The sequence below is a fragment of the Semicossyphus pulcher genome, unplaced genomic scaffold (assembly GCF_022749685.1).
Source record: "Semicossyphus pulcher isolate SPU_LCO1_2020_fin unplaced genomic scaffold, fSemPul1.0.p SCAF_13, whole genome shotgun sequence".
Classification (NCBI taxonomy): Eukaryota; Metazoa; Chordata; class Actinopteri; order Labriformes; family Labridae; genus Semicossyphus; species Semicossyphus pulcher.
In genome coordinates, this window is record NW_027211637.1 from 24,229,117 (window position 1) to 24,244,142 (window position 15,026).

Genomic DNA, 15,026 nt, shown 5'->3' on the forward strand with positions numbered 1-15,026 from the left:
TGTTGATTTTGGCGCCCCCTGTGGACAAAGCCATACCTCTTATCTCTTTGCTAATTTTGTCCAGCACATGCTTAAGTGTTCTCTCAATCTCTCACTGTATCACTCACTTTAAATATTGACCCTGGAAAATGTAATCAAAGACAGCGTGCAGTTAATCGCTCCGTCTGACACCTACCCCCCCCACCAGCAGTTTCAGGCATTAAAAATAACTACATAGAAACAATCAATCTTGTTATTGATGGTCTGGTTTGCTTTTGTAGCTCATATAGAGTAATCAGAATTAATTCTGTTTCATAACCAGTGAAAAACTCCTCACAGGAGCTTTAATGGATGACTTGTCCTCAGTGTTTGATGTGCTCCTTTAACACTGTGATGGTTTTGGAGTCCAACCTGGTCATCGTGCTGTAACACCACTGTTATCTTTTGTCACATTTACTCAAAACCACAACTAAAACACAGTATGTGCTGTATGTATATTGAACTATGCAATGTATTGTATTGAAATGTGTTGATGGTAGCTTAACACACACACAGGTTTAGTCACTTTGCTTAATAAACTGTAAAAGAATGATGATGTCTCTCTGCGTGGCTTTAATGACTTATGAATCAGAGGCAGAGCGATTATTAGGAGCTGGCTGAGCTGAACACACCGCATATTAAACACAAACAAGTCATGGTAATTAAAAGGCCTTTATTTCCTATTTGTTTTTTTACAGAACTGGTAACACATATGATAAATTTGTAATAAGTTATTTGGTTCCCTTGATAACTTTATAAGGATCCCCAACGTTTGTCCACATAAGGGTCAAGAGGAGTTTGTGAGCAACGTTTGTGTCCAGTCAAGGGCTAAAGCATGCGATCCACAGTAGGCACAAGTACTGACATGAACACGCGCACCACGACACTAGACACGAAAAAACACAGCTAGAGGACACAACCTGACCGTCCTCCCACGCTTTTAAAAGATGATGAAGAAGAGAAAGAGGTGGGGAAAATGAAAAGAAAAAGAGTCTTGAGAGTACGGTTGCATCAGGGATGAGAGGTGGAGGACTAAGCGCTCAAGAGGGGAGTTTGGTACGGTCCTGCATGTTTGGCAGTATACAGTATGTCCATGTTGTAAACATGAAGGCCGGCTTTCTTTATGCTCAGCGCGAGCAGATTCAGTGGAGAAATCAATGAGCCTGCTTCCTATTGATACTGATGGTACATAGCTGGTTACATAGAAACAGGACAAAGACGCAAACAAAAAGCAAATGTGATTCTGGCATTGATTCAAATACAGTCCTACATTCTACATTAATATTACACATCACAGAAACAACAGAAACAGACGGAAGGAGTGATTACACATATGCACAAGAATACAAAGAAGAAATACAGCGAGTAATAGAGGAGACAAGACAACATGTTTCAAAGTGGCGCCGAGAGGCTTCTCAACACATTTTGACAGGGTGGTAAAATGATCTTTTAAACTTTTGGATGATTTCCCTTTTTAAATCCCAGCGTTTGTTCAAAGCAAGAACAGAAAAGAACGGTGTGAACGGTGCTTTTGAACGGTCTCTGCATGGCTGAAACAGCACACAGTTTCAGATGCAGTTGTGCATAAGGTTTTGTACATCTACACAGAACAGAAAAAACCCCCATATTTAACATAAACTAAGATTGTTTGAGTATTACGGTCATACACACATAGATGTACATTTAGGAATGAGTAATGCGTCCCATACATGCAGACCTGTACTGTATATTGTGTTTATATATTCCAGTGCTGTGTTTTTTGCACCATGTCTGCTAAATGGCCTACACTCCATCTATTTATCCTACGTACACAAGCACACAAAGCTCCCAGTTTCTGTCCCCCATAGAACTCAGGTGGTTATGTGACTGTGGTGACCCAAGCAGTAAGAAGAAATGAATAAAAAATAGATTTAATGTGCTATAAGTTTACCTGAAATCACAGTTGCCTCATCAGTTATTTGATGCTTTCTGTTTGCCTCTGCGTGAATTGTTATTTTGGCTTTTGCAGACTCAAACAGTGTCGACGAATGCAGGCAGCTGTGATCAGGTACTGGCAGTATTTCTTAAACACACTGAAATCTTGTATGTGAATTGTTCTCAGTGCATTATTTGGTCACAGTCAGTAGCGTTAATGGGACAGTAAATAACTATAATATTGCATTAGACAATGTGCGGCATCACACAACACATTGGAGATTGTTGCCAGGTTATTTAGTTAGATGGCAGTTTAAAGTTTACTTTAGAAAATAATCAGCAGCTGAGGTAAACTCAAAGGAAAAGGGGAAAGGAAAGGAATGTTTTGAGAATATTCACCTTATTACCAAGAGTTAGACGAGAAGATCGATACCCTACTTCTCCATCTTTTGAGTATGACGCTGTAGCTAGGCAACAGCTAGCTTAGCTTAGCACCAAGGAAAAAGCTAGCCCAGCTCTATCCAAAGTATAAAAAGGTATTTCCAGCACCTCTAAAGCTTACTCATTATCATATTATATATAATTTCTAATCTGTACACAAACTGAAATGTAAAAAAAAACAAGCCGCCGTCTTTAAAGGGGTTTTGCTATTTTTTGTCCCGGGGCGGGCGGTTACTTCCTGGACTATTTTTGTCACCAGTAGGCTGCATGAGACTTGTTTGAGCTTTAGACGTGCTGGCAGGTGGATTTTTGATTTTGGACAGGTCAGGCTAACTGTTCCGTCTGTTGTCAGTCTTTATGCTAAGCTAAGCTAGGCGAATCTAAATGTCTCCTAGCTCTAGCTTCATATTTAGCGCACAATTATGAGAGTTACAGCGATCGTTTCATCTGTTGGCAAGACAGCAAAGTGTAGCTCCCCAAATTTGGAACTACGTTTTTAATTTCATATCATATGTGTAACATAATATTTGTTTTATGTATTTCTGATTCTTAAAATCAAAACTTTATGCATAGTTCTATGGGACGGATTCAGGCCTAAAACTTGGGTGTCAGGATTTTAAGTTCCTCTCTTTTAGCTTAAGTACTGTTGGATCTCTAACTATATTGTTTTGTTGCTTGATAATATGCTAAACAAGCTAACAAAAAACCATCAGCGTGAGCAGTGTGTTATTGATTGTACATGTAGTCACTCGTACATTCTGCTGCTAAACTGGAAGAAGAGAAACTTGACAAGTTTGGTTCATTAATTGCACTCAGCCCAAAGAATAGAACACACTCTCATTTATATATATATTTATATAGTTTTAGCAGTATTACTGAGAACCTATTGTGGTATTAGATCTATTATTTATACTATCAAAACAAGGCATATACATTACTAATCACAATACTGTAAAATCAGCTACCTCTATGAAACAAGGACATCAACAGCTCGGAAAGTAGAAAAAGACACACTCACTCTACTAAACTCACAACTGTTCTCAATGCTCACATATACAGTAAAATGGATTTCGCCCTCTTGATGAACAAAGACCTCTGAACGGAATGTAAAAGAGAAACACCGGCCAAGAGAACCGAAGACATGTTGGATTTTTTTTTCTTCATAAATAAACTCTAGCTACTCAGCTGAGCTCTAAAGAGTTAGTGCTTGAGTTTTATGGCTTTAGTTTTATCTTATTCAGTTATCTTGTATACACATACACGTATTGTATAATAAACACAGTAAAAGAGACACAGCCGTGAAGGGTTTCAGGTCATTTAAGTAGAAGTGGAAAATAAAAAAACTTCCAAGTGAAGAAAGAGAGAAGAAGGGATTCCAAGTCATTTGTGTTCACGGGAATGGAAATATTCATCTTTTGGCCCCTGGAAATGCATTTTTATAAAGATGTGGTCCAACAAACCTCATTCTGTATCAGCACTGGCATTAATGACGACTCCTACAATCCACCTACAGATTGCTGAATTGTTCAGTCTACTTTGATGAGATTTTCAGAATAAAACGCTGCCAAATCTGTCATTAGAAAAAGTAGTTTTCTTATAGACTTGGAGACCCATCCATCCCAAACATTAGAAATTCGAAACATATCTTTTCAAAAAGTAATAAAATCCAGAAATAAGTCAAACATTGGCCTTCAGATAAGTGCTGGAACGGAAAATATGGCAGTAAAATGGCTTAAAAAAATAATAAAAAACCGGATCACAAGGAATTATATAGCAAGCATGCGGCTACATTTTCATCCTACATGAACTCACACACAGTACTGGACGACACACTTGCGTAAGAATTTCAGGCGTGGAAAGGTTCTTATTAGTAGTAGTACTCTAATATTTGTATGACATTCTCTCCAATGACCCTCATGGAAAATAAACACACATTTTGTTTCATTTAGAAAATATACAGTGCATCTTTTTTTTCTCCCCTTCGTCGTGTTATTAAAATGACAAATGACACCCATTTACGTACACGAGATATTTTTGCTTGGTCTCTAAAACATGCTCTTATGTACAGTATTTTTGTATAAACATGCAGTATCAACGTGTATGAACTATGTATATAGGCAAAACTACACACCGATGGGTTGCTTGATTGCTTCCATGTTGCCTTTTCTTTAGTGCTGCTTCGTTTAACAGAGGAAAAAAAAGATCATGTGGGATGACGAACAGAAAATTGGAACATGTTTGTTTTACAAAAATAATAAGTACAATTTCCAACAGAGAAAAGATACAACATTCATTAAGTTGCCAATAAAGATTGCGGTTCTGTCTACATTGGATTTACATTGATTCCCTTGCACACAGTCAACAGTAAGCACTGATTTATTACTCTGCACCGTTTTAATAAGAATTCTAATTATAATTAAGCTCTTACCAATTTATTCAGGGCTGATGAGTTTAGCGTTGTCACAAGTTCTTCCTCAAAATGTCACAAAATTTGCGTTCGATTGAAATATGCCTCTTTCCTAATCAGAGGAGTTTACACGAGGAGAACTGTCGGGCAAGTTACATGTGCCACAGAAAACTTCAATCTCACAACATTTGATCAATAAAAAAAGAACACAGATCAGAGAACAGCGTCAAATTACCACAGAACAGTATAATTAATACCCAGTAGTGCAATTAAATTCAACAGTTTGGTAAGCTGTGTATAAAATACACATGGATCAGTGCCTCCTTCTAGACCGTGTCCTTGCAATCAAGTGAGAAACGTAATAGTCAAACAATCAAAACACGTACAAAAAAAGCAACTTAAAAAAACAAATGCTTACATAACGCACTCCCTTGCTCTTTTTTAACCAGCAGTTATCCCTAAAATAAGTAATTAAAGCTCTGGTTTCTGAGGGTACTTGAACGTAACATTTGGATTTAAAGTGCTTGAGGAATAAAAGTGTTTGAAGTGAAATAAAAAGAGATAGAAAAAGTAAGGAGAAAGAAAAGGAATGAAGAGAACAACACCGCTTAACTGGAAGGCGTCCCTGGTAGTTGAAAATTGCTTATTTTGTTACTTTGAAGGCTTGTCTCCTTTATGACTGTAAGACGGTTATAGGGATTTTCTTTGAAGTAAAACCCTTGTGTCAAGTCCATGACTAATGGCAGTAGCACTGAACAAGTGAGATACAGAATCAGAGGCGTTGGGAGGGGAGGTGGTAGACTGCGGGCAGTAATCGACACCTTGTAAGTATCATGTCATTGGTGGTTGGAATCAGTCTCTGTTGAACCTGCCCTGATATTTCCTCACTTTTTTTCGTTGTTCGGATGACACTCGCAGTCAAAAAAAAACAACACAACTTTTTATTTTTAACTGAAAATCCATCCCTCCCTGTTCCCTGACGTACCATTTCATCATGGATTAACTAACGCTAGTCGTGAGCCTTACGTCGCCGGAAAAAAAACAAGCGCTCAAGCTTTCGAATCCAACGTTTTTCTCATCGAGTGGAGTATCTGAATAATAACAACCCGTTTAGAAAAAAAGGCATGGAGCTTCAGTTTCCTCTCAGTTTTCCTGAGACGATGGGCGGAAGGTTAACTAATCGAAAAAAGGCAGTGTGTTTGTGGGTAACCGGATATGTGCCTATCCCTACTCGCTACCCAACCTCTAGGAATGTACGTCAAACAAACAGAATCATCTAGAATGATAACTGGCAGGTGTGGAACATGGTGCACGATAAATACACCTAAGGAATGGACCTGCTTGTGTTATTTCTCTATCATATATGGCAGTATAAAGCATTTTATTATTATTAAGCACTATTCTAAGCAAACTGTGTCACTAAAGGGAACGGGTGAGAAGTACAACATGAGTGAATGTATGTGTTATCCCCTCTATCACCAGATTCCCATATAGCACTCGTACTGTTCTTCATAGTCTACTCTGTATTCTTATTAATGGAACCACAACCCCAATACAAAAATAGATCTAAAGGAAATCAACGGAGTATCTGTCCATCCTGTTACTTGTCTTCTTTTTTCAATGACATGATTTCTTTTAACATGATGCTTTTTTTAAACTATATTTCCCATCATGTTGAATGATAATTATGGATCTTTTGAAAGGTGGCAGAGGAAGAGGGAGAGGAGGGGAGGGCGGTGGAGGGATCAGATGTACAGTTGGGGTGTTTTTCTGGAATATACACTGATATGTGGGACCTGGGGGAAGATGATGGGAAATGCATGGGTAGGTAAGGTGGAGGTGGGATTTCTGGTGGGAGTTTACTTCTTGGCATTCAGGGCTGCGAGGGAGGCATCCACCTCCTCTTCTGGCTGCAGTGGATGCCACTGGGCGATGGGGCGACGGGGGTTGGCCAGCATGTCGGACCAGTGTTTCAGGCCGGCCCCTGTGGACTTGCTTCCCACCCAGATCTTCCCGATGGCGTCGTTCTTGCCAATCTTGTCATAATCCAGCACTGTGATCACAGCTTGGATTTTCTGAGGGGATGGAGAGAAAAGCATCACAAGGTTCAGGATGTTTACATGAATGCAGTGGGCGGAACGTAAGCCGCTTTTGCTTTAATTGAAGGATGTTTTTAGTGAGAAATTGTAGAAAAGAACTCAAGGCAAGTATTGAAGTTGATGCTGCATAATGCCCAGTGTTTGGGCGTGCGTCATTGGCTGGTGTCAGCGCCCTCTGGGGTCTCTGTGTGGGTGGCAGGGACTGGGACTTGCAATAATTTTGAAATCCAAAAATGCTCAGTGTTCTGCATAATGTGTCTTTTGTTAAGTAACAACTACTGCAACTCTTAAAAATAGAATGTGTTTAATGTACAGTGTTTGATGCTTATTAGTATAGGACACCATAACATAAAAATAGTGTTGTTTCTATTTACTGTATGCTGGGCGGTGAGCATTGTGCACTGTGGCCACAAGAGTGAATTATTGGATAATGTTTAAGCTATTGTTTGACATAAAGAGCACATTTAAGTCCCGCCCACACCGGAGAGGAAAACAGAAAATGCTAAAAAAGCAGTTGTGTGGTGGAATATGATACCAACAGAGTAAAGAAACAGGACGTTTTTTTAAGCATCCAAGCAGAAAAACCTTTGAGAGGACAAAAGTGGTTGCAAGGTGTAAAATGTGGCGCATCTGCAGATGGAAGGGGGAAACTGTGGGATCCTGACAATCAGTAATTTGGCCAGACAAACTGTAGAGGATGATGCTAAAGTATGCAAGGCCGGGGTTTAATCTTTGTTAGGTTCAATGATGATCTTGTCTGTCAATTGTGTACATATCTTCAAGAAAAACAAGGATATATATATATAATCAATATTCTTTACCTTCTCTGGTAGAAGTATTGCGCTAAAATAATGCTAATATCTTGTGTTTTTAGCTAGCTTCTTAGCACTAAATTGCATATTGTGGCAGCAATAGAGTCTGACATGTTGTGCTCTGTCTCGATTGTTTTCTTTACACTTTGTATGTATAGTAAATATGAAGCAATAGCTAGCTGCTGGCAAGCTAGCACCTTTAAAGCTCAGTGATCAACACATAATATCTTGATGGTTTAATCTTTTTAAAAACCTAATTGCAAAAACAACAAGATGGGTTTAACAGGTGCAAGATTATTTCTTGGCCCGGGAGTTATGATTTCCTGGAGTCTCTGCTGGTTGCCTGGCAACCTCCCAGTGATGGCAAGACTTCAAGACTTAATGCTAAGCTAATCTAAGTGGCTGCTGGCAGTCGCCTCACAATTACCAGTTGTATTGATATTCTGATCAGCAAGAAAGCAAGTAAGTGTTGTGTGTGTTGACCAAAGTCGCAGTTTCAGTCATGGGAATGACCTGAAACGTGTTAGCTAGAATTAGCCACCATAAGCTACTGGTTATACTTGATCAAATTAGAGTGAAGCAGCAAAACAACTGAGTGTATTTAACAGAGCGTGGGTGGGTTTTAATGCTAATGAATTTAACTTTTCCTTTGTGGGACATTTCGTGTTTCGAACGACGGCCGCACTTTATTATGATGCTAATGTGGCAGCTAGATAGGAAATGTATGATTACTCTGTAGAGTTGAAGAGTGGGCATATGTTATCCTCACAAGCACTTAAATTATTAGTGAATGAAAAAGTGAAACTTTATTACAAATTGCTTTTAAAGTGTATTCCCATCCTCAGCTTTACCTAAACATAATTATGCGCAGTTTAAAGTCAGTAATGTTTACTTAAATAGCGAGACAGCGCTGTGTACAGTGATTGTTTTTCCTTTATGTCCAGCAATTACTGAATGTTTCTCTGCCTGGCTATGGATTGTTTGGTGTAACATACTGATATTGAGCTTGGTACACATTTTCCTTTTCATTGTATTGAGTATTTTTACTTGGGTACATTCCTTTAAACACCACTGATTCTTCAGAAAAGTACCCTTATTAGGACAACATAGAACTGTTTCCACCTCTGATAGATCCTAAAGGATTTTACCAGGCGAGTCCATGTCCTCACCTGCATTTGCTCAAGAGGAATCTCAAAGCTGAACGACTCGTTGTAGTACGGATTCAAAGTGTTCTTCTTCACCGTCGTCTTCTTCTTCTTCAGCCTCTTCCCGTTCTGCAGCAGGTTAATCTTCACATAGGGATCTGAAAACAGGAAGAAAGGAAAAAAACATGCTTAAACATGTCTTTGCACGTGCATGCTTGGGCTGCAATGCTGCGATGCACCAACAGATGGGGCCCATGCTGAAGCCAGAGGGAGCGGGGGCTGGTGCATGGTGAGTACTGCAGCGTCAGCACGTGAGCAGAGCGGGAGCGACTTAATGGCTGTGCTCACACAGGCACGCTGCACGTTTCACACTGCAGCCCCGCTGCAAGCATCCAAATATCACATTAAGCTCACCTCAAGTGTGTATTGAAAGAGTGTCAGGTGTAATAATGTGATATTAAAACGCAATATTCCATGCTCAGCTCTATTTATATACCTGACAGTCCACCCACGTCCATTTTCTTCAGGTTCTTGGCCTCCAGAATACAGATGGTGAGTTTGCCAGCAGTGGGGACGTAACGCAGAGAGATGCAAATGTCACCCAGCTTCTCCGGCTGCGAGGAGGTAGAGAGACAGGGAGAGAGAGTTAAAGGACGTCTGATGGAGGACTTCTGTGTACAGTACACTATATTTATATGCAAGCTGTCATTTCGGAGTCACACTCTAAAAATAAACCATCAATAGATATAATTCCTGTTAGATCCTTAAGTACATCGTACTTAAAGTAAATAAAATATATCTGAGCCTGCAGGCAGCTGTGAAGCTCCTACTTCTTCTTAAGACAGCCCCTTGGGAGGTCTAATAGATCGAACACTGTTTTTCATCTTCAGGTGCAGCATAATGATGAAAACAGCACTTTAACAGTCTGCACGACTACGCAGCAAGCAGTCCAGTTGGTTAGAAAAACAAAAAGCGGTTCTTTCGGCGCTCTGAATCACACTGGTAAACAGACAAAGTTGACACCTTGGTTATTTTTGTACTCTGTCATCAGCTGACTAAGCTGGTCAAGTTGCTCTCTGTGGAAAAATGTTTTTTGCTTCAAGTCCATTTAAATGTTTCCCAGTATAAATACAACTTCTTTCACAGGTTGCAGTAAGAGTACTGAGGGTGAAAGACGTACTGAAGTTAATGTAGCGTCAGCCTAATGACTCTGAGAGCTCTGAGAGTTTATTTTTCAACGTGTAAGTGTCCTGCTCGGGTCATATCTGGCTCTCAGGTCGAGAAACCAAAATTAAACCTGCAGGAAGTTATTTTCTTGGGGGGCTACTGCGAGGCAACGCTCACAAGTTATCAGAATCAGAATCAGAAATACTTTATTTATCCCCGTGGGGAAATTCAGGCGTTACACTTGCTCTGATTCTCAGAGAGAAGCATGAAATATATAGGGTGTAAAGAAATATAGCAATAAATACAAGTAAGAAATACTTAAAATATGTGCATTATATGTAGAATAAGATAAGAAAAAAAAGATAAAATGCTGAGAAATGGAATTTAAATATAAATGCCAGAATTAAGTATAATTGTTGTTGTATAGTTGTTGTTGTATTTGACAACAACACAACAGTAATATTGTCAGATTACTGCACAGCTGTTATTTTCCACTAGTGCACAGATGAAAATAAGTGTCTGAGTGTCTTAGGCTACGTTCACACTGCAAGCCTACGTGATCATTTCTGATTTATTGCTCAGATTTCTTTCCTTGGCTGTTCACATTATTTTTAAGATGTGGCCAATATCAGATTGCAGTGTGAACTGGTCACGACCCTGAACTGACCCGCATGCGCAAAAGAGCACTAACAAAGACTACGTGCAGCATGCTGTCGTACGTAAACAAACATGGGTGCGATGGAAGTCAGTGTTTATGGTTTCATGTATAAATTGATGTGCCGTAGAAGCCAGCGTATTCGACAGCAGATGATACCGAGGACGAGGATGAGGAGAAAGAGAGCCAAGTTTTTAATTATGGCTTTTTGTGGAGCAGTGGCTGCTACTTCAGTACGGAGGTGTGTGTGTGGACGCGGAGTCGGAGCCGTCTGTCATGTTTATATTCACAGTTTGACTCCTGCCAGCGCAGAGTTGTGTCAAATGTCGATCGAGAGCGACGTTAAAGTCGCTAGGAGTCCGATATGACAGTTCAGACTCAGGTCACATTGCAAAACATCAGACCTGTGTCTGATTTAGGACCACATATGAAGGTGGCCCAAATCAGATTAGAACAGATCAGACTCCATGTGATTTGTGCTGTTCACACTGTCGTGAAAATAATACACCTGAGTCCCATATGAGTAAAAAAACAAATCAGTGTGCGGTGTGAACGTAGCCTTAAAGTCAGAGGGAGGAGTTTGATAGCCACAGGAAGTCATTCCTGCCTGTGGTGCTCTGTGGTGCATCTTTGGGGAATGAGTTTTGGGGTACATAAATTTGACATATTACCACCTTTGAAGTCTTCAAACTTATCAGCAAATAAGTTGCTTATTACCTGTTATTTGAACATCCAGCAGTTAGGGAGTCTTGTTTCTGGGTCACCACACAAATGTTAGTCTAAAATTGATTTTTTTCTAGCTCTGTATTTGTTCTCTACCAATTCCTTATTGACATATGTCGCTCTTTAACTGCAAAAAACAGTTAGTCAATAACTGTCTGCTGGTTGGTGCGGAGCAGCTACTGTACAGTGAGTTTTTTATGTGGCCATTTTGCCTTTATTGATAGGACAGCTGACGAGAGATAGGAAATACAGGGAGAAGAGAGTGAGGAATGCCCTACCCACTGAGGTAAACCAGCGCCCCGTGTACAGTGAGTTTTTACAGGTTTTCTCAGGACTGAAATCAGCTTCTTGTCGCAGCTGTAAAATATGCCAAAAGAGGCTGAGTGATCCACAAAGTGTTGCGACAGGCAGATAAAAAATGAACCCTCTGTCATGGTGCATAAGCCAAGGGGAGCTGCAGGTTCAGGTGGCCTCATTAATACCAATTTCACATTGTTAGTTGATGCTGTGTCATTATAAAAACATCTATAGCTTCTCGGGGCGCAGGTTTAGCTCAGCGGTAAATCGTGCGTCCCATATAGAGAGGCTACAGTCCTCGATGCTGCGGCCCCAGGTTCAGCTCCCACACCTCTGCGCTTTGCTGAGTGTCAACCACTCTGTCTTCCCCTGATTCTGACATACTGTCCTCTCTCGCCGAATAAATTCATAAAAAGGCCAAAAAAAAAATCTATAGCTTCTAAACTGCATCCTTATTTCTAATATTTAGTTGTAGAAAAAAATGCATATCAGCTATTTTTTGTTGTTGTTCTTCTTTTTAAACACATTTATCCTCGAAATTGAAGTGAGACATCTTCACAACACTCATCAGTGAAAGTAATGGACCAAAACAGCAGCCTGATTAAGGTAATACAACACTCCACCGCTTCACTCTTACCTCTTCTTGATCTGCGCTGTCCAGGTCTCTCCACTCCTCGATCGGCTTTGCCAGGTCGAGGGTGTTCATGGGAATCTTGATCTCTCCGATGACGTCATGTTTGGAGAAGCGGTCAAAGTCATACACGGACATCACCAGAGTCTTTCCGCCCATCTCTTGGAATGGAATCTGGAAGACAGAAATCATGACATGATTGATAAATTGCACACTTTAAGATCATGTTAGATCAGAACTAAGAAGCAGTACAGGTTGTGACTTTGGCCTGGAGCCCTAACATGCAGCATCAGCAGAAGCAGCCTGACTTTGAGCGGGGAAATCTGTCTGAATTGTGTTTTATAGAGCTGTGTCAGCAGGCATGGTGCACCAGAGGTGGCCCTCTCCTTTAATTTGATTCCCCACCACTTTCTCCTTGTCAGACACCTTCAATATGTCTGCTGCTTTTTATCACTGCTGGACTGAAGAGGATGGGAATAGAGAGCCAGAATCCCAGCAGCTGCTAAGCGAAAGACAGGAGGGGAGCATTTCACCTTTCACAGGCCCTGTCTACGCATCAAACAGCATGACGCACATGTTATTTTAATAAGTGATAACTAAAGGGTGACCGCCGAGTGCTCCAGCTTACCTTGAAGATAAAGGTCTCATTGAAGACGGGGTTGAGCGTTTTCTTGTGGACCTTCGTGTCAAACTTCTTCTTCTTGTCGGGGAGGACGAAGACCTTGACGTAGGGGTCAGAGGTGCCGCCACTGTCCATGGAGAGCAGGTCAGCGGCTTGCAGGATTCCCACAGACATCTGAGGACGAAGCAGAGAGGAAGTGTGAGATTAAACAGTGAGAGTTTCTCCGGCTCGCGCCCTGCAATCCCTCAGCAGATTTCAGGTGTTATCAGCCTTTAAACGGCTGTTATCAGGAGTCATCGGGAGCAAAGATACGAGGTAGTAGAGCCGCTCTCTACCTCCTGGTTGGCTGAGGAGGATTTTATCATCTATTTTAAAGGTGTAGTATGTGATGCTTACAGTGTTAGGGAGGCTGCTTTGGTTACTTCACCTTAGAAGTTGCATTACAGCAAATAGAGCTACCCGTGAAATCAAGTTTATTAATTAAAGCTACATTGAAGGGAAGTTCAAACTACTTCGTAAAACATGTGATCAAAAAAGGGGGCTGCACAGTGGTGCTGTGGTTAGCACTGCTGCCTCACAGCTTGAAGGTGCGTTCAAACCCCAGTTGGGACGCAGGGGGCATTTCTGTGTGGAGTTTGCATGTTCTCCCTGTGCATGCGCGGTTCCCCTCTGGGTACCCCGGCTTCCTCCCACAGTCCAACGACATGCTTGTTAGGTTCATTGGTGACTCTAAAATTGCCCGTAGGTGTGAGCACGAACGTTAGTCCGCGATATGTGTCAGCCCTGTGATTGACTGCCGATCAGTCCAGGATGTACCCCGCCTCTCACCCAATGACAGCTGAGATTGGCTCCAGCCCCCCTAGCAACCCTGAACCGGATTAGCGGAAGAGGAAATGGATGGATGTGATACAAGATTTGAACAAAATTTCAGTCAGAAAACTCATGTTTGTAATAGTTTGAAATGTCTATTGTAGCAGTAGAACTCAGCTTGTGTTCGGCATCCAGGCTCCGACCTCATCACTCCTCCTGGATTTATTTGACATGCAAAAAAGCCCTTTTTACAATGCAGTTCTGCCACAGCGCTGTAACGAAGCGTGTTAATGACAGCTAATTATTCGTTGGTTGCCGTAACAACAGTAAAAGCGAAGGCTTCACTAAAAAAGGCAGTGCGGTGCGGTGCGCCACGCATTTTACAGCCTGCAAAACGCATTCTGTCTGATCGGGCCCTAAAGCCGCCTCAGTGTGTGTTTTGAATAGTGTTCCGGCGTTGCAGAAGCAAAACGTGTTCCAGGTTTAAACAAACAAACAGTGCATGCTTCAAATACACTCACAGACGGACGCTGTTCCGCCCTGCCTGCTCTGCAGTGTACAGACGCTGTTTCACCTCTATTACGCCTCTGTTACTACTTCCGATGCCGGCTCAGAGGAGGAAGGACTTCGCCCCACCATTCCGCCTCCATGCGTTCTACATAGAACGTAACAGAAGCGTGTAATCCCACCTTGAACAGGCAGGGTTTTTAACGGGCTACTCTTGTTTCTTAAATCCAGAATACTTGAATAGATACTTATGACCAATTTACACCTAAAATATTTATGTTTAGTTTTACAAATTCTTCTATCCACTTATTTTGATTAAACTCCAGTGAGCTTTCTTTATTTGTAAGGTCAGTGGTTTCATTAACTACGCAAAAATTGGCAAAAGGTCATTTAACTACTTGAATCACAATAAAAATATGTATGTAGCTGAACTACCAGCAAGCTACAGCAAAAAGTAGTTCATGTGTATCTTTTATTACATGATGTTCTCGTCTCCCCAGCACAGGATGCTAACAGGAGTCCTGAAGTTCTGCATTCAGACAAGGACTGTCAAACAAAATACTCAGTGCTTGCCTTGTTCTCCTGGAAGTCATAATCGATAGAGTACTGCAGCTTCCCCAGCTTCTCTTTCTCCTTCACTTCCTCCTCTTTCTCGTCTCCGGTGAGTCCGGGTTCCACGTCGTCTTCCTCATCATCATCGTCCTGTTGTTTCTGCAGAGACAAAAACAGGGGAGGGCAGGCGGCGGGAGAAGGAGTAAGAGGACGTTCCTGAGGTGGC

At 41.2% G+C, this 15,026-nt stretch overlaps 1 protein-coding gene across 2 annotated transcripts in view; it reads right to left on the reverse strand.

Annotated features, from left to right (window-relative positions):
* Positions 1-676: 676 nt before the first annotated feature.
* The window catches only part of LOC138590164 (synaptotagmin-2-like), a 34,226-nt gene continuing 19,876 nt past the window's right edge, over positions 677-15,026 (reverse strand). The window contains exons 4-9 of one of the 2 annotated variants that reach the window (XM_069660740.1): positions 14,822-14,959; positions 12,938-13,105; positions 12,316-12,483; positions 9,333-9,450; positions 8,861-8,994; positions 677-6,855 (exon numbers count right to left, since the gene is read on the reverse strand). In XM_069660740.1, the coding sequence (XP_069516841.1) occupies positions 6,640-6,855; positions 8,861-8,994; positions 9,333-9,450; positions 12,316-12,483; positions 12,938-13,105; positions 14,822-14,959 (942 nt within the window). In that variant the 3' untranslated portion in view covers positions 677-6,639. The remainder of the gene's footprint in view (positions 6,856-8,860; positions 8,995-9,332; positions 9,451-12,315; positions 12,484-12,937; positions 13,106-14,821; positions 14,960-15,026) is intronic. The other variant, XM_069660741.1, reaches the window with a different exon arrangement.